Consider the following 20,313-nt stretch of genomic DNA (forward strand, 5'->3'; position numbering starts at 1 on the left):
TAAGTTGTGTGACGTATGTTGCGTAACATTGTGACTACCGTACCGTTACACTATACTGACTACCAATCCCGAACCGCCCTGGGCCCACTCCAGACTGCACATTTATACATGACTTACAAACAGTATAATCTAAGTAAATTTTTATGACCCCCTATTGCGGGCTAATTTTTTTACGACTCCCTTATTTGAAGTCGAAAAGTTTTATGACCCCCTCCCGCCTACACAGACTGACAACAAATTATTCATCACCGCAACTAGTAAGGCGCGAGGCATGCAAAACTTAAATGTGAAGTGTGTGGAGCATGTTAAAATTTTGATCATAGGGTTAAAAAAGCGTAAAGAAGGTGCGCGGAGCGGGCAAAAAATTTGAATTATATATTATTTTGAATTAACTAAAGATTGTACGTACATTTTGAGCGTAAATTGAAAGAATGCACGCGCAGCTTGGGCAACTTTTGTGTCATCAGCCTTCTATTCTATTTTGGGGTAAAAATTATAACCCCCTCTATTTTTGGTCTAAAAATTCTATGATCCCCAGTATATTCATGACCCACCCCCTTTCGAAGAAAATGACAGCCCCCTAATATAAACAAACACACTGGTCATATCATAGAAACAAAATACACGTGAATCAAGACAGTTGAACAATTAATAAAATAAACAGTAAAAAAAAGTGAAATATTGTATTACAATCAATATTTTTTTTTTTTTTTTTTCCCACGTTCGTATTAAATGATGAAGGAAAAAAGGAAAAACAATGCATATTTTGCAAAGAGCTAAAGCATGAGGAGACAAGTGACAACTCAAAAATGCATGGAAAACGGCCTGGAAAATGATGTGTGAAATTAGAATGAATAAATATTCAGGCAATACAAATTTGTTTATTTATTTATAATTTCATGTCAAATGTCATGATTATAGTAAACAATGCAAATATTTCATTCATAATAAATTATAACATCCTTAAAAGGAAATGCTGTGACCACGTGATAAGAACTAATTAATTATTCATGAGCTAATAAATGCTCCAATTTTCGAACGCAATCGTTACCAGTCCTCACCTGCAAGCACAACCCGATGACCGTGCGTAAGCAGTTGAAGGACTGGTGGATCAAGTCTAGTAGGAAAGCGTCAATATGTCGCATTTTTTAACCGTGTAAACCTCATTCATCATTGTAGTATTCATGTATCATAACATGTATTAGGCCTACTATATAGTGTATAGTGAATCATGACAGTGTGATACGCGAATAATAGTATTAGTATTAGTACTCAGCATACTCTACACATTGTATAGTCTAACTCTAAGTAATAGTCTAAGGCTAAGTGGAGTGGTATACTGTTACTGACTTACAATGTTAAAATGTAATCTTAAAATTAAAGAAAGCCTAACCAAAAGTCCTGACTCCACCATCATGATGACCATGTTTGTGCACATGCTCATGTCCCGGGGAGGGGCTGGAAGGGAACAGGGCGTTGCTAGACCAATATGATTGGGGGGTGTACAGTATGTTTTGCTGACGGAAATATTTTGTGAATTGTTGAGCCAATTTTGTTTATAGCCAGGACAGGAATCTAAAAAGTGGGGGAGTCAAAAAAAATGTCAACGAATTTTCTTAATTAGTAACTATTATAACATTCACAATAGCTCTATAATATGTAACAACAGCACAATTTCGTAACACATTAAAGGGGCACTTCGTGATCCACAGCCTCATCCCCCCACTTTTCTCAAAAAAAGTTGAGATTTTTATATCACTGGAAACCTCTGGCTACATAATGTTTATATACAAAATATTTCTTGCAGATTAATTCGTTTTGCAAAGATATCGTGAAATTTGAATTTCGTTCTGGTGCACCAGAACGAAATTACAACGCATTGTCTATGGAGCAGTATAATACACATAATCATGCATAACTCGCATAAGCATAAAATCGGAATCAACTGAAATTTTGGGAATAGGCTTTTTTCGTGGATATGTACTGAAAAATGTCATAAAAAGAGGATGCTAGGATCACGAAATACTCCTTTAATTAATCTTAGGCCTATATATATATATATGGAAACAGGACGGTTCGCACCCTTTCAATTTCGGACCCGTGCACTTTCGCCCCCTTTCAATTTCGCACCCGTGCACTTTCGCCCCCTTTTTAAACCGCGGGTAATGTGCTGCTGTTGATTGATGATGCACGATCGATCGCTTCAGCTCGCGGCGGTACAGTGGGGTGTTGTATGTGTATAATATTGGTTGACTTTTGAGTGTTGATTGTCTGTCTGTGTTTGCAGTACCGGTACTGGGTCCAGCGTGTACAAAAGCAAATAGTATGTTGATGGACTCTCCGGTTCGATTGAATTTAATAGGCCTATATTATTACGATATATTAATGTGCTTCGACTAAAGATTGGTATTCATTATGTTTTTGATTTGTTATTTTGTTTTACTTAGGGACCGCTCATTATTTACAGGGGAGGGGGGGCCGGGAAAAATGTAGGGGGGGCTATGTGATTTTCACTTTAACAAACAGGGGGGGTTATGTGATTTTATATTTCCTGACAGGGGGGGTCAGGTGAAATTTAATATTAAATTATTTACTATGATTATGATTCACTACAATTTTTACCTCATATTTGGCCATTTTAGCCAGAAAAATGTCTACACCATATTTTGAGTTTAGCTTCAATTCGGCAACATTTTTGTGCGCTTCGCACGCATTTGTGTCATAAACTTATTCTCTCACCAAAAGGTGCTGGATTCACATAATACTTCAAGAAATCTTTCCAACCACCTCATGTCAAAAAAGAAATCTACGCCACTGTTCATCAGCACATTAGCCATATGGCAGAGTGGCAAGTCAGTTCCTCCCCTGCTCAGGCGACAGATGTATTGTGACAAAACTTATGATTGCATCTTCCTTTGGTCTAATTTAGACCCTAAATTAACCCCATTTTTTTAGTATCAAAATGCCAAATTGCCGCGCGCTTCGCGCGCATTTATCTCAGAAAAACCATTCTGTGAGTAGATCTGCGAGACACGAATCTCAAAAATGAGAGTTATAATTCCATCCATTCTTTAATGTAAATCATAAATATGAGTGCTAGGGCAGCTCCTCTGATGCTTGGAAAGTGCATAAAACTTGTATACTGTGAAAGCCCTATATGCATCATCCTTTGGAATGATTTCAGGGCACATTTTGTCCTCAATTTTGTTCATTTTAGCATTTTTGTTTTCGCGCATATTTGTCCAGGTAATGTTCTTTTAGTATCAGATCAGTGGGACGATTAGGAAATTCATTGCCCGGAAATTTTGGCTCGGTGACTCCGATACATCTCTCTTTGAATTTTAGCATTGAAATAGCATATTTTCTGGGGACAGCTTGGAAAAAACTTGGATTACAATTGTGGGGAGAGGGGTGTCTTCTATACGAAGAGCCAGAGGTAGCAATCATGTTGCCATGCCCAGGGGCCATCAAAAGGTGAACCGGCCATGGTATACCAGTACCAGCAAAATGTATTTCTTGATGTGTGTGGGGGGGTTACGTTTTATTTTTGGTGGCAATAGGGGGGTTATGTAATTTTAGATGCTGCTAATAGGGGGGTTGTGTAACTTTATGAACTCAATTTTGAAATCCTCCCGGCCCCCCCTCCCCTATAAATAATGAACGGTCCCTTAGGCCTATTTTATTTTATTTTATTTCATTTCTATTTTATTTTATTTTAAGCCTATTAATTATTTTTATTATATTATTATTATTATTATTATTATTATTATTATTATTATTATTATTATATTAATTATTATTATATTATTGTTATTAGAATTATGTTACCTTATTAGTACTTTATAATAGGCTATATAATTTAGTATTCAATTATTTATGGCCTATAAAGTATAAAATTTATATAGGGCCTAATATTGATATGGCCAAAAATATGATGGCTTATAATTTATAATTTTATCCCATCTTTATGTTGCGAATTGATCTTCTTTGACATGACACTAATGGAAAAAAAATATTTAGCAAATTTCTCAAAGACAAATGCGCACAAGCAAAACAAATGCCTGCAGCAGCTTTGCGATAATGCTGTGCCGACTTTCACCACCTTTCTTCACATGAGTATTAGCTGTCACTAGTCTGTGAAAGCGCCGGGCGTGACATGGGTTCAATCAATGCAATGGTAGCCTCACGGTGACTAGGCAGTAGCACGCATATATTAGTCCCAGAACACACCCGTGCGGATCGATTGCTTGACAAGTCTCCGGCCCGCGCGGCAGCGTGAATGTATAAAGTGTGACTCCTTCAACCCATTATGTAATGAATGACTTACGCGAAAGCGCCGGGTATGGTGTGGGTCCAATCAATGGTAGGGTACCGTAAACAGACACGCAAAAGTGCCATATGCCTCTTGACGTACTATCGTAATTATTCAGGAAAGTTTTCTGTTCGTTTTAATGAGAAATGTAAATAATGAACCAAATGTTTTAACTTTTATGTCTTTTAATGAATGATGTATTTTGTCTGTGTTCTTAATTAATTTAATATATATATTTCTACAAGTGTTACGTAAATTGTATAAAACAAAGAAATGTAAATACTTTTAATGAATTTTGATATATTTGATGTATGATTTTTTGATGTTTATGCATTTTTATGTTTTTAAAAAAATCCTTACATAATAGGGCTTATGTATAATTCTACAAATTGTTGTGTATATTGTTTTTATGACACAGAGCCCCTGTAATAGCAGATTTATCTGATAGGTAGCCCTGTATAAATATGGTTTTAATAAATAACATAAAGTAAATAAACAAATTTGTGGAAAAAATGCTATCAATTCTGCATTGTAAATGATTGACATTTATGTGTTCATGATTCATTTTGTTTACTGGCCTGTCAATCACGGACTCATTATGACGTTGCTTTATTAACACCACGGCACATCTTATATCTTAATCTGCTAAATATGCCGACAATTTTAAGGCGGGATGTTTGAACTTCGAAGATGTCAATAATGTAATATAGCATCTATTTCTTAGATAATAAAGATCGTGTAAAGGAGATGAATTTCTTTCTTTATTTTTCTTTTCTTTTTCCTTTTTTTTCGTTTTTATAGTGCATTTTTTCTTCTTTTTTTTAATCAAGAAAGCTGCTTTGTCTTTTGAACCCTGTTTTGTTTTTGGATGTTGCTGCACATAATAAACAGTTTTAAACAATCAATTTATTTCTATCAATTAGATTTGTTCAGTTCATCTTAATTTCTTTGGATTTCGTTTTTTTCTTTCCCTTTCTTTCTTTATTTCCTTTCTTTCTTTTTTCGTTTGCATGATCAGGCTATAAGGGTCCGACGCATAAATGACATCTATCTTAAAGGAGTATTTCGTGATCCTAGTATCATCTTTTTATGACATATTTTAGTAGACATGGTAGATATGCTTGAAAAAATCTTATTCCCAAAATTTCAGTTGATTCCGATTTTGCATTATGCGAGTTATGCATGACTATGTGTATTACACTGCTCCATAGGCCACTGTTGTAATTTCGTTCTGGTACACCAGAGCGTAATTCAAATTGACGATATTTTGCTAGACTAATTAAATCTGCAAGAATTATTTTTGGACATAAACATTATGTAGCCAGAGGTTTCAGTGGTATAAAAATCTCAATTTTTTTGAGAAAAGTGAGGGGATAATAATAATAATAATAATAATAATAATAATAATAATAATAATAACTTTATTTATACACGGTAAAACATGTTCAATACAATATTGATCTTCCACATGTCCGTGTGGATATTAAAACATTACTAAAATATAAAATATAAAAGTTTGTTAAAAGATAATTATAATGCAAAAATGTACATAGACTAATACAATATTTCACTAAGAGACAAAAAATTTATAATAAATGAATATGATAAAAATAATCTGCATTCATCCTCATATCATTGTTATCCTTCTTCTTCTTATTATTATTATCATTATATTATATTATTAAATAAACTTTGTTTATATTATTAACATTGTTATTATTATTATCATATTATTATTATTATCATCATATTATATTATTAAATTAACTTTGTTTATATGTTTTGTGTTCCTCCCCCATTGGATGTTGTGTCATACTTTCATTGTTTTTAATTTTATCCATTGCTTGTTGACACTTGTATCCTTTTGGATCCATCCTTTGGTCGTCAGTTGGAACAAATTTTCACTGTTTTTATACATATTATAAATTTATAATTAATAATTAAATATAAATTTATCATTATTATTACTATTTATTATTATTACTATTTTTATCATTGAATTCTAATTATTTCATTATTTTGGGTAAGCCTGCTGCTAAAATATCTGGCCTGTAATATATAGTGTGAAAAAAAAATCGTTTCTCTATTTTGTTATACAATATCCTTTCTTTCCTTCCTTCCCGGGTTTATAATGACTTAATAAGTGCATGCCCGACGGCCCCATACTACGCCGCACCGCCGGGAGTTCAAGCAATCGATCGTGCATCAATCAACAGCAGCACAATACCAGCGGTATAAAAGAAGGCGAAAGTGCACGGGTGCGAAATAGAAAGGGGGCGAAAGTGCACGGGTCCGAAATTGAAAGGGTGCGAACCGTCCAGCATTCATATATATATATCTAGCAATTTGCCAACAATCACATAGCGGGTCACATAGCTTTGACTACATTTGCCGACAATCACATGGTTTCGATGACAACAGTCAATTTTTGCTGACAAAATTGTGTATTGGGGGGTGTCCACCCCCCATCCCCCCCCCCCCCCCACTGAGGGGGAATGGTTCACTCACATACTAAAGTGGTACCCATGCTTATCACAGCATCTCAAAATTCGACCCTAAATGGCATATTCAGGGGTAGCAAATTTCCCCCTCCCCTTATTGGGATAAGATATTTAGAAATTTCCCCCCTAAATGGTAACATACTAAAACGGACCCCTAAATGACGGAATGTGCCGGAATGTGTAATTTTCTCACTAAATATGAGTACTAATAATGAGAATACACAGGAACTACATTGATTCCTTTCCTTTGTTTTGGTTTTACAATATGTAAATAAAAAAGTGACCCTTAACATTGAAGCAGAGATGGTAACAATTTTTGTAAGTCAAGTTCAAGTCACAAGTCTTATGTCCTTGTTGTCCACAACTTGTGAAGAATAAGCTAGAAGTTGGTACTACTTCATCATCCAAAATACTCCAGACATGCCAGACGAGTTTCGCTGGGGTTGGTAGAGAAAAAAGTAGAGTGAATGGTATAGAACTAAAAGAATATTTGAGAAGGTTCAGTTAAGTAGCTTTGTATTTGGTTGGATTTGAATACTGGGTAAGACCACTAAAGTTTGGCCATAGATAAATCATACATAAAAAGAACCCACCATAAAACCTGGAGATATTACTATACAACTTACATATTTTTCTTCCAGATACATCATCAATATCATTATGACTAGCCAGGTGCAACCAGCAACTAAAGTTTCTAATGTGGACATTGAAAGTCTTGAAAGTCTGTGTTTGCAACAAATTGCTAGAAATTTGAAAACTTACTGCTTAGAAGGTTAGTATAATATGCATTAGCCACCTTTATCTTGTATTTGTTTTGTTTCTTTGTTTCTTTAGACTTTCTTTTTTGTCTATTATTTATTTTTGGTTGTTAAGTTTTGTTTTGAGGGGCACCAGGTCGGTAAAATGGCTCCAGACTAAGGTCCATTAAAACCATTCAAAATTTGTTTGCAGTGGTAATTTTTCAAATGTTGACAATGTAATGGGGATAGGCATAGTATGAGAATAAACCATAATATTTCTTGACTAATATGCAAGAAATACTGTCTAAATCATTGGGTTGCAAAGAAAGATACATCTCTTTGAGTTGAAAGAAAAGATTTTTGACAACTCTGATCACGCAAGCATCAAGGATTTCGAGAGCCAATTTAGATAGTTTATACCATCTGTGAAGAATGTGTCTAAAGACTGACATACACGAGGCAATTTTCCAAGCAATTGCCAATTGCACACACCTTGCAACAAGATTGCTCCGTGTATTTTGGATTTGCAAGGAATTAATCCCCAGAGCATCAGGAAAATTAATCCCCCGAGAAACAGGCAAAAAAGCTGAGTGGACACCAGCTGGTCACTGCATTAATTTGGGAATGTGTAGGGACCAGCTTGATTCACCATCCACAACATGATAATGTGTGCACATGCTACATTATAATACAATTGTAGGCCTATGTTGTTGTTGTTGTTGGTGTTTAGCCCTTTTGATCTTAGGTTTCCTTAGCCTTTTCTTTATGGAAAATTGTATAGATATACAGGAGAGGATGGCAATCTTTTGCTTTCAGGACAACACATGAGCCATTTTGATATGATTATGAAAATCATTAACCACTACTTAAGTTTTGAGTATATCCCCAAACCTATGACCACGCTCAAGGAATTGCAAGGCCTCGCATTGCTTCGTGTATTTTGATCAATTGCTCAGCTTCATGGTCAGTGAGCACATAACTCAACCCCTAAGTAATGGGCCTTGCAATTGAAATTGCCTCGTGTATGTCCTTCTTCAGAGTAGTCAAACAAGTTTTCCTAATTTAACGTGTCAAATTTGAATTCTGAACTTTCTATGTACAGGTTTGCCTACCCTGTTTCTTCAGAAGCTGTTACCAGTCTTATCTGTCCATGACTTACATAGCTTACATCATGTCATCAAAAGTAAAGGTGAGAAAACAAAGGTAGCTGGGTTTAACACAAGGATCATTTGAGCAAATAGAATGATGAGAACAAGTTTGGTTCAAGTAATTCTTCATTCAGAATCACCATATATCCTACTACATATAGTTTCTTCCTGTTCTAGTTGATTTGAGATAGTGATGTTGGTATTGATGGTAGCTACCCTAGGCCCATATTGAGTGTTACACCAGTTTTCTTATTATTCACATGGCTTATATTTGTTGGATATATTGGGCTATTCCAGCTGAAATCCATACACCCCTATGGAAGACATGACCTTAATCTTCCACACAGGGAGTGTGAATTTCAAATGGGGTTTCATGAATGGGTGACTCAAATTGAAATCGATGCTAAAGTAATGGTAATAACTAAATATCAAAATGTCTGACTTCAGTGTGCGTGATTCTGATCATGTCACATATTTGACACAATCTTTTTGTGTGTGTGTGTGTGTTTACTGTCTTTATTAAGAAGACAAATTCTAGAAACCTTTCTGGTTCAAAAACAATGTAATCATACAACTACATTCAACTGCAGTAAGTAAAAATCTAAATATTTGCACACAGCGAAGCTTACTCCCGATTACAGAAAAATCTCATCCAACCATTACTCATCTTGCTTTCCTGTCAATAGGCCTAGATTCACAGCCATTCTGGTACAAATACTACACTGAAGCATTTGAGAAAGGATGGCAAGGGAAGAAGTGTTACTGTATCCCACAAGAGGGTCACCCAACACCAGACTGGAGACAATGTTATCTGGATCAACGATGCAGTATGCTACTCAACACACAGTTTATCACACTACTTATGCCAGGTGCTCAGCCTGTGACTCCTTCATGTAAGTTGAAGGGAAATGGCTGATTCACAGTAATAGACTTTGTAGTAAAAATATTTTGTAAGCTCAGTTTTGTATTATTAAATGCTGATTTTATGTGTATTTCCAGCTTAACTAATTAATTAGCAATTCCTCAAGGAGAGATACAATAGTAACATGTAATTGACCATTTCAGTTTTTTGATATTTAGTAGGTTGTATAAGAGTCATGTAAGGCAACCAGCAACTCATTTACTGTGCTTTGTGAGCAGGGTCTTAGCTAGAAATTGAGGGTTGCCCGTCATTTGAATAATTTTGCCTGTCCTAATTTGACCTTCAAAATATTTGCCAGACATCTATAGCCCATTGGGGTTCAAAGAGTTCAAATATGTGCTGATATGGCCTTGTGCTACAAATTGGGTCTACTAAAAAGGGCAATTAGCTTTTCAAAACATAAAATTTATGATATAGCATCTGTCAAAGGCATTAATTTTGCCCGTCCCAGGAACAAACTGGCCATCTAAAATGACTGCCAGACGGGTGGCTAGCTAAGACCCTGTTTGTGAGGGTCATTTTGCTTTACAAAATATAGAAATGAGAGTAAATGTTGCAGGAAATTTGGTTTTTAACTTCTCTTGGGAAATGAACTTGTCCAGTCCTGATAGTCTCAATGCTTATAAATTATAAATTTACATAAGCTGAGTTAAGTTAGGACTTCACTCATGCAAGCTGTAACAAAAAATAAAAGTTTATGCCATGGTATTATATTATGGTATGCCAGACTAGAATTTCAGCACAAAATATAATTCACTTAAAGATTCTTGTGAACAGGGAGGGGTGATGAAAATTCTTTCTCAAAAACACAGCAGTAAATCTGTAAGAAGCAAATGACTGCATCTTTCAGGGTCTTAGCTAGATATTGAGGGTTGCCTGTCATTTGAATAAAATTGCCTGTCCTAATTTGACCTTTAAAACATTTACCGGTACTGGACATCTATAGCCCATTGGGGGTTCAAAGAGTTCAAATATGTGCTGATATGTCCTTGTTCTACAAATTGGGTCTACTAAAAAGGTCAATTAGCTTCTCAAACATAAAATTTATAATATAGCATCTGTCAAAGGCATTAATTTTGCCCGTCCCAAGAACAAACTGGCCGTCTAAAATGACAGCCAGACGGGTGGCTAGCTAAGACACTGTCAACAATGATATTTTACCCCTGGTATGCTATATTTTGTTATCACTCTAAGTGCTACAAACATGCTGGGTAAGAGGCCACTAGCTACCACTACTGCCTGGGAGATAACAGATAGTTGCTTTGCCATACCATATGCTAAATGTGTGCTGCATGTTTGCATTACAGATTCCCAGAAGTTGACATCTCAAGCTCTCAAGCATCCCATGATAGACCCACAACAAATGAGATCCCAGAAAACAGTGCAACCAAATCCTGTAATACATCATCCAGAGTGTCTCAGTCTCCGTGCAGGCTCGTGTTCATTCCTATTGGATGTCCAAGATGTACAAAGCCACTTGTGTGCTTCTGTGAAAGAGCTTCAGATAGATCACCTGCAGGAAAAGTACACAGAGCAGGTAAGAGATGCAGAGAAGTGGATAGAAAAAAACCCCACAATATAACATGAGGAAATGGTCCTTTATTTCCCTCGCACTCCTTGCAGTTTTCAATCCAGGTTGAGTGCTGCAAAATAATATACTCCTGTTTTCTATTCACACTCTTAAACTATACTTTGTTCAGCTTATAGTTATAATTGGCGAAAAGAATGAGACTTGTGTCCGAGATCCTGTTTACCCAAGGGAAACCCCTGGTCTACCACAGTCTCAGTCCAAGTCCTGAAGACTATGTTTTCACTATCCTAGCTGCTATATATGCTAGTGTTTTCCAAATGGTCTTCTATGTTTACCATAAACTCCTCTGTTGGAGATCTTTTGAGCAAGCTACCTGCTCTACTTGACAGTCAGATAACACACTATTATGTATTGATATAGGATGGCTTTCACTCAGTTGGGTACAGCAGCTATGCGTCTAAAGTTTGTTTGGCTTATATAAGGTGGAAATTATTCGGCTTTTGTTAATGCGCACATCAATAAAGTCCCAACTCACGCTCGCGTATATTCACATAAACGTGCGCCAGTCACGCATTACGCAATGCACAACTAGCGTAAGCATTGCGCCCAACTGCGTGCTTACCATTATATATCAATACATAGTGTTATGAGTCTTATTTTTTCTGCCTTATATAAGCCGAACAAACTTTGGTGTAATGAGTAACTGCCACACGTTTATGAAAATTTACACAAGCATAATTTTGGACTCTATTGATACAAGTAACACTTTGGGTTGGTAAACTATTCTTTCTTTCTTTCTTAAAAAACAATAGTTTTTACCAGTTATAAGCTGAACAAAGTATAACAGATTTGGTTTTTTTAAAGTCTGCCATAATCTCATGCAGCTATGACAGTCTGTGTTGTCAGGGAGTGCAGCCAATCTGCCATCTGTATGTTGTACAGACAACTGACATGGGATAAATGCACCCCACACCCAGACACCCCCACCCCTATACCTGTGTATGACTACACCTATGTGTAACTACTGAAAACAAGAATGTGAAATACACAGTTATTATCCAACTGTGGACCAACATGTTTCATTTTTTTTTTTTTCATTTTAAAATGAACGTGGTTAAGTTTTTACTATTCAAGTGCAGACTCACCAAATGGCAGCAACTATGTTCATTTCTTATAGTGATTTACATCTAGGAACTCTAGTCGTGCGCAGTGCCTGTGTGTGAATTGTAATTGATTTCTTATGTGTGAGCCTTTGTTTGCCGGTGTTTACAAACCACTACCCCACTCCCACATACTCCCAGTCTCCCACCCCACCCCACCCACACAAATACACACATCAAAACATATTGACTGCAAACACTGGTGTTTATAGGGTTAGTGTTAGGGGATGTGATGGTTTAGTTTCAAAATAAGGAAAGATGGTATATCACATAATATATGATGTGAAGATGAATTTTGTTCCTTTTGTTTTTCAGGTTGGGCTACTTTTAACCATTCTACTAGGACATGGCATGATTGACAAATTAACTCTACGACACTCCAGGCTAGCACAAGTCGCACAACTCAAAGAAATATTACAGATATGCGCAGGACCACCGGAGGAAGCCACAGAAGCAATGGATACACAAGAATTAGTGGGAGAAGTGAAAAGTGAAAGCTCAGGCTTTGAAGGTCAATTCTCACAGGTCTCTAGGTGCAATGAAGATCCGTCAGGTAGTCTTCCGTTGAAGATTGCCAAAACTGATATGGAGATGCAAAAGTCCAATGCAAGTGATCACATGACACATGTTCAACAAGGTGTAGCGTTGCATCATGGGGCATGGCAGTCTTGTGCATCCACTGTGAATCAAAGCTCTGCTGGAAACTTGGAGGACTCAATGCCTGGTGTATGTGAAACTGGCAAGACTAAGCCAGAAGAAGATCTCTTTGATTATTGCTTCACAGAGCCAATCAAGGCACATGATGGCCATGGTGCACCACTCAAATGCCCATCTAAGCGACAGCCTCACTTCAGCATGCAAATCCCAAAGAAGAAGTATGATATGAGAAGCACACAGGACAGGACTAGACAGGGTATGCGTACAGGGTCTGCATTGATAGAGTGTCAGCTATGCCGGGCATTGCAATATAAAGCAATGCATACTATGAGAGCTATAACACATGTTGTGTTGTTGGGATTTACATTGGATGTAAGGGATTGCATTGCTATAGGCGATGTGCTGGCGTGGTGGGCGGTGCTCAAAGCGAGTAGAATTGGTGGATAACCGTAAGTAATTTAGATTCTTATTGGTCATTATGTATCAATAGTTTCGGTATCTAGCTTGCTGTGCAAATATACTATATTTTGGCCACCCTAAATCTTGAAGACAACCTTACATTTTTGCCTTGCTATGACCTGACCATGATGTACATGTACATGCCATAGTGGTTCAACGCATTTAATTATCATCAATTCATTGTGACTTTAATTATTATATTCAGTTTCCTTTTGAAGCGAGCAATCATTCCCCATTGTGTTTATTTGTTCTTGTGCAGGATGCATATAGCCCCATTATCTACTTTACACCAAGTATAAGAAATTTCACATATTCTTTTAATTTCAAATATTGTATTATTTTGGAGTTGAATCTGGGACCTTTCAGAAGCTCTTCCACCAGAGGCTAGTACTTAAAACCATGTCACCCAGCTTTAGGCTTTCTTTTTCTGTTTATTTGTTTGCTTGTTTTTATATGCTCTTTTACCATAATTTCCTATAAAATATATTTCAGTACTTAGTCCAGAAGCAACCAATGAAATTCTTCAAGGCTTAAAGAAAGGGGGCCAGAGAGGGCAGGCTCTGACTCATCTTATCATTGAAGATAATTGTGTGTGTGATATCAATGCTCCAGTATTGCTGCAGCTATTGGAAACATATCAGAGGTAAATATGTGTGGGGGTGTGGGGTGGGTAATCTGAGTATGTGTGTGATATCAATGCTCCAGTGTTGCTGCAACTATTGGAAACATATCAGAGGTAAATATGTGTGGTGGTGTGGGGGTGGGTAATCTGGGTACATTGCTGCAGCTATTGGAAACATCAGAGGTAAATATGTGTTTATGGGTAGTGAGGAAAGGGGTATAAACAAAAATAACAACTATTCTACACAGGTACACACCATCAGAAGATATTTCAATTCATTTGTGCAAAAAAATGCACACAAGAAAAATGGAAATATTGTGGAAAATTTCCTTGTTGTGTCGATAATAATTGACTATACACAGCAAGTACATAGTACCGCATAGACAGCATTTACATGTAGATGTATGTATGGGTTTGTTTCTGTTTGTGTGTATGTCTGTCTGTCTGTCTGCCTTCTGTAATGTGCAGAGTATATAAAACAACCATCGTAGAATTGTTTAGCCTGCGTAACATTTTTTATATTTGGTTTGCTTTTCTTAAGGAATGAGAGCAATAAGCTGCATACATTGAAGGTGCGTACAGCAGATCTTTTCTTGGAACCGCCGTTGTCTAGTTGGGATGGATCCAGCTATCCTACACCCCAGTCAATCATCTCACTACCATCTGGTAAGCAATGTGATCAGTATGTAAGGAGCAAAATTAGTATGATATTATTTGCATGATAGTTCATCAGTACAGTATTGGTAATCCATAAAGTAAGATTTTAACTCTTGATCTCAATACAAAAATATTTACCTCTGTAATTTCAGCTATTACTACTACAGCCTTCGTCAGCGGAATGACCCGATCTATGGGTCTATGACCCGGTCATTACGTCATACATCAAGAGTAAAAGAATAATTCTTTCTTTCTTTTTATTTGTATGAGATTGTTATGGTATACTCATCCTGATGATATCTAGTTAACTATCAACCATTGCTTTATATTATACTGACTCCCAGTATTGACTGTAGAGGTCAATATGATCAAATTGTGTGCAGTGTAAAGCTGTGTTTGCCACAGTCACTACCTGCACTCATCAAATTGCATAAGGCACTTACATGTTGTGGGGGTAGTTTATAGTTCTCATGGTATTCAGTGTGTGCAAATTACTATTACTGTAAAAATGGAAATATTTGCGGTACATTAAAATTTTTGAGCTTTTCACGCTCAATGCAGCTACCGCGAACTTGAAAATAAACACATGCAAATATTTTCTTTTTATGTATAGGTCTAAATCACAAATTTGAAAACAAGTGATATGGTTAAAAATCGGCAAAGCTTGAAAATTTACACACACGAAAATAACCACCTTTACAGTATGTGGGAATATAATGGAAGATGTTGAAAGCAAACTGATATTGAATCTCATTTGTCAGCTTGCTAACATCATAAGTAGCAAACTCTCTACCATTGGGTCAAAATAAGATTAGAAATAAGTTAAAGATTTAATTCTACCTCCAAAACAAATAGAGATAACATTACAATTTGTAGTTTGTTTGGATTTATTGAGAAACCTTCACTTGCAGCTAATTTTGATCATTATGTGAGCTTTCAATGCAACAAATCTGTGTCTTTGTCTGATGCTACTGACCGGGGCTACTGATATTGATACTTTGATTTGATATCAAAAGTCTTTATCTTTTTTCAATTGCTTTCTGACATGTTTTAATGCCCATACTTGTATATCTTTATTGGAACTTATCATATAATTATGTAGATAAAAACTAATTACTCAAAGCTTTACTATTGTTGTGTAAGTCATCAGGGTTAGTGGTATACCATTACCGTAAATGTTCGCCCAATGGCACACCTGGGCTCCTTTGCCTTGGGGTAAATTTCATGTACAAATAGAGATCCCTCCGCAAAAAATCCCAACAAGAATTATGAGGATGTGCCCTTATTTTCTGGTGGGATTTTTGATGGGAGGGCACTTTTAGTTTGTGTCGAAAATTCCAGTTGTGTCAAGGGAGCCCATAGCGCCATTAGGCGAAAATTTATGGTACATATCATTACTTTGTTTCACCTTACATATGGAGCGATCAAAATGCCAAAACTTTTGCATCTTTTTATTTTCAGCTTTGCAGCAAATCTTTCAAGGCATCCTTGTCCTGGACCTGAGTCATCAGAGCCTGTCTCAGGTAGCAGTATATGCTATCATCAATGCTCTATCACATTATCAATCCAAGATTGCACATCTCAAACTTGAGTCTTGTGACCTGAGAACAGACTCACTGGATCAAATCTTCCTCACTGCAAAATGTAAGTCACATGGGATCACATAGTTGAGATTACACTATTTAGAGAATAAACGATAGAAATTTTTGTTTTTACTATCCTCTACCGTGTGATAGACGACAGGCAGGTCCAATTTTGAGTAGTGTATGCCAGTGCAGCGTGATACATATGCGCACCTCTACATTACAAGTGTGTTACATGTTATCAACACTCATGATGGCGTGGGGTCGTCTACTGCCTGATAGATAGCACCCAAAATCATGCGATTGTTCAATAAGATTATGTGTCTAGACCAATCCAACTGACTTAAAGAATTGTTGTTATTGTCTGTTTTGTGCTTTTGGTTGCTTGTCAAGGCTACCAAGAACTGGATTTCACTGATACCAAGTGATAGAGACACATTCTCCAAGCACAAGTTAGTTGCGCATATAAATTCTTTTACAGTTGGAAATGTAGGGAGAAAAGATCACATTTTGCTTGTCATATGTACCCCTTTCCATTTAAAATATATGAAGACCACCTACATGAGAGGTTGTTTTCTAGATTTCCTGTCTACAAGCAGTAATGGCAGCATCCAGTGCCAGTATTAACACATTTACTAATTTAAACCTTTTAATATTTGATATACCTACTGGAAAGGAGAGAGAGTAACTATTTCCATTGATGTTGTTTGTTTTCTCTCTGGACAGCTTCTTCAAGTATGGAGACATTGAATGTATCAGGCAATATGTACACAGCTAACTCCCATACAGGACTGGTAGAGCTGCTACGAGATGGACGTCTCATCAGCTTGAACATTGCCAACTGCAAATTCAGTCTGCATGGTGAGTGTACAGATTACTCTTTTATATGAATCTGTAACTTTATCCCAATACTGTTTCTTCTTTCAAATATGGAAGGGATCAAATGTAAGCAATCACTGTAAAGCACCATGTGAAACCTAGTGTAAATGTGCATAGAACCGTATCACAGAAAATATCATTACTGAATCTATTTTGATGAAGTTGTTGACACAATTTAGTGTATAAACTGTGTAAATGATAAAACTATTATGGTTGTCATCTATGTTGCTTGATCACATCATATGTGACTGTCCACCTGGGCTACAACAGCAGCAATGTCAAGCTTTACAATATATTGCAGGTCTCTGTTACCTGTTACCAAGGTACCGGTAATTAAAAAATTGATTGAGAAATCTTTCATTGCAAGGTTCAATGGACCATGTCTCACAAACTTTGCCACTGTTTTGGCCCAAGTGTATATTGGACAGCCACATTTCTACAGGGATCTAAACTTCTCACGACATGATATGAATGATGGCAAGGAAACAGTCTCTGTTCAACCAGGACCTTCAGTTTGACAGGTGCTCTGCATCCTGAGCTTATAGTTGGATGAGGAAGAGCATGAGATAAATGGAAGCAAAAATGATGTGTACATTTGTGTTTTTTCCATTCTTTTTTATTATTCAGGATGGCAAGAGCATCTAGTCAATGAATTTGTGAGTGCATTGAAGAATACAACTCATCTACAGCAATTGCAACTCTCAGGAAACCAATTCAGTAAGTATCCAATCAGACTATATGTAGAAGTAAGCATTGGTGTAAGAAATCACCATAACTGATGAGAAATCTCTTAATTCTATTACTGCCGCAAGTGGTTGACTGTTAATTTCTTTTGCCACCTTTTATGCTATCATATAATCAAAAACTAACAAGAATTTTATCACATGGTGCATTAATTCACCATTTGCATCTCAAAATGAGGTTCTACTAGCAAAGTGCATGTTATTTGTTTGTACGCCTGAGTGTTTGCTTGTATGCCTGAGTGTTTGTTTGTATGCCTGAGTGTTTGTTTGTACGCCTTTCATACCCATGCTTTGATTACCACATACACCATGTGATAAAATTCTGCCATGCTGCAAGAAAAGTGTAAAAAGCTAAAATATCCTTTTGCACATGCATTTGCACGGAGAACCTTGTTTTGGTAGCATGAGGGCAGATCCATGCAAAAGATGTATAGAGTGCACTCTTTGTGAATACACAGTTAATGCTGCAACTTTATGCAATCTGTAAGATTCTGTATTGTTATAAAATGAAATAAATTATATTCATATTCATAATTGCAAGGTAATGACAAACACTAGCTGTGTAATTATCTTATAGACCAACATGTTGGTTTATTAAATTGTAATTAATACTGTAAATTAAACAGGAATCTTTTTGTGTTGCAGATGAGAATGATTTGAGAGTGCTTGCTCGCATCTTTGTAGAGCCCAGTGCAAAACCAAGGTCAAAAGGTCACAACCTTTGCCTAGATCTCAGGTAAGTCTAGAAATCAGACTTTTACCCCTTTGAAATGGATCAAACATGGTCAGAGTGAAATGGCAAAATTTGATCCTTTCTTCATCACTGCCTCTACATGTGAAGTGAATTGAGTAAGGTGTACCAATGTTTTTATTCATAAACATAAAAATCTTTAAAATATTAAAATAATGGCGCATTGTTTTCTGCTGTAGATCAAAATAGTAGTACATTGTTTCTATCTTGACATTCCAAAAGTGCCATCATAACATAGTTCATAAACCTGTAACAAAATTGAGGCTCACTATGTTATTAATACAACTTACTTTTATGTTGGAGTAACTGTTTCCCTCCACCACCCACGACCAATATTTGGCTTCAGTTTGAAAGTTATCAGGCCACCACTGATGGTTAGGTGTGGTGGTGCTTTTTGGTGAATCATTTGACCTAATATTTTCATACCTTGTTACTTTTCCTTCCTATAGCTTCAATCATGCTCTCAGTCCACAAGCCATGATTAAGTTTGCCAATACACTGAGATCTTCTAGAAACACTCCCAATCACATGACCTTGGAGCATCTTCGTTTTCATGCCAGTAATGACGGGGTACAGAATCAGGAGTTGCTGCGTGAGCTGCGACTAGCCATACCATCTGTGGATCTGTGGTCTCTGCATAGTGCATCTGACTATGATACATTCATAGCTGAACAACAATCACAAATGTGAACAGCCAGACCTCTAATAGGGAGCTCTATGGGAAAGTACAAGAGAAGATCAGACAGCTGTAGTAAGTCTGACGTCTAAATATAAATATATATATATATATCCTGTCAGATTTTTTATTATGATTCCCCTTGAGAAAACATGTGCAAATATGTTCCAAGTGATTTTAATGTTGTTTAATTGGCTCTTAACACTTGGATTTCATAACCATGGGCCATTGTATTGCAATCCTGCTTTGCTCCAATTCTAGTAAACATTTGTTTACAACATTTTACTTGTGCAAATGAAATGACAAGAGTTACTTGTGCAAATGAAATGACAAGAGTTTCAGAAAATATTTGCATACACCTCGCCATTATATTGTATTTGATTAATTTTGAGGCTTACTTGTTCAGTTGACGATTATGTAGGGTATCATGAAAGAAAAGCTCTTGATATTTTTGAACAGGTTTCTTGCAAAGGAATTCTGAATACATACATTAAAATCTTTTGTAATTTGGGTAAAATTTGAAATAGCCCCACAATATTAGGCACCTACTACCTTGGTTGTATAACACTGCTGTCACATGAATGAGCAAATTTGAATAGAAATGCCTTTTATAGAGATAATAAATTATTTTTGTATTAAGAATCCTATTATTTTTTTTTTTTTTTTTTTGGTGATAGCCAGTTTTCATTTAAACAATTAAAGATCAGTCTCTTAGATGATTGAACACATAGAATCAAATTTGGTGCAATGCTGTCAAAAAGGAAAGTGTACTGTGTTTGTCACATAAAATCAATGTCTACTTTACTCAAGCAATATATTGAGATGTATTTTACGTTTTTGCACTATATAAGCGTGACTTGATAATAATAATAATAATAATGATAATATATGTGAGATGTCTTTTACAGGCTGGGAAAATTGATATACATTTTTGATGACAATTACCATATTAAGACAACCACTCAATCCTTG

General features: G+C 36.2%; 1 protein-coding gene across 2 annotated transcripts; it reads left to right on the plus strand.

Annotated features, from left to right (window-relative positions):
• Positions 1-7,253: 7,253 nt before the first annotated feature.
• LOC140149422 (uncharacterized) lies at positions 7,254-19,646 on the plus strand. 2 transcript variants are annotated; one of them, XM_072171600.1, is made up of 8 exons: positions 13,230-13,420; positions 13,923-14,073; positions 14,594-14,718; positions 16,171-16,353; positions 17,019-17,153; positions 17,799-17,888; positions 18,560-18,650; positions 19,115-19,646. In XM_072171600.1, the coding sequence occupies exons 1-8, from the start codon at positions 13,369-13,371 to the stop codon at positions 19,353-19,355; spliced, it is 1,068 nt and encodes a 355-aa protein (XP_072027701.1). In that variant the 5' UTR covers positions 13,230-13,368; the 3' UTR covers positions 19,356-19,646. The 2 variants fall into 2 exon arrangements, with proteins under 2 accessions (XP_072027700.1, XP_072027701.1); XM_072171599.1 differs by lacking the exons at positions 14,594-14,718; positions 16,171-16,353; positions 17,019-17,153; ... (1 more) ...; positions 18,560-18,650; positions 19,115-19,646 and adding exons at positions 7,254-7,585; positions 8,656-8,742; positions 9,388-9,594; positions 10,931-11,160 and having other exon boundaries at positions 12,630-13,420; positions 13,923-14,051.
• The last annotated feature ends 667 nt before the right edge of the window (positions 19,647-20,313 follow it).

Source organism: Amphiura filiformis, chromosome 1, assembly GCF_039555335.1.
Source record: "Amphiura filiformis chromosome 1, Afil_fr2py, whole genome shotgun sequence".
In the NCBI taxonomy this organism is placed as follows: Eukaryota; Metazoa; Echinodermata; class Ophiuroidea; order Amphilepidida; family Amphiuridae; genus Amphiura; species Amphiura filiformis.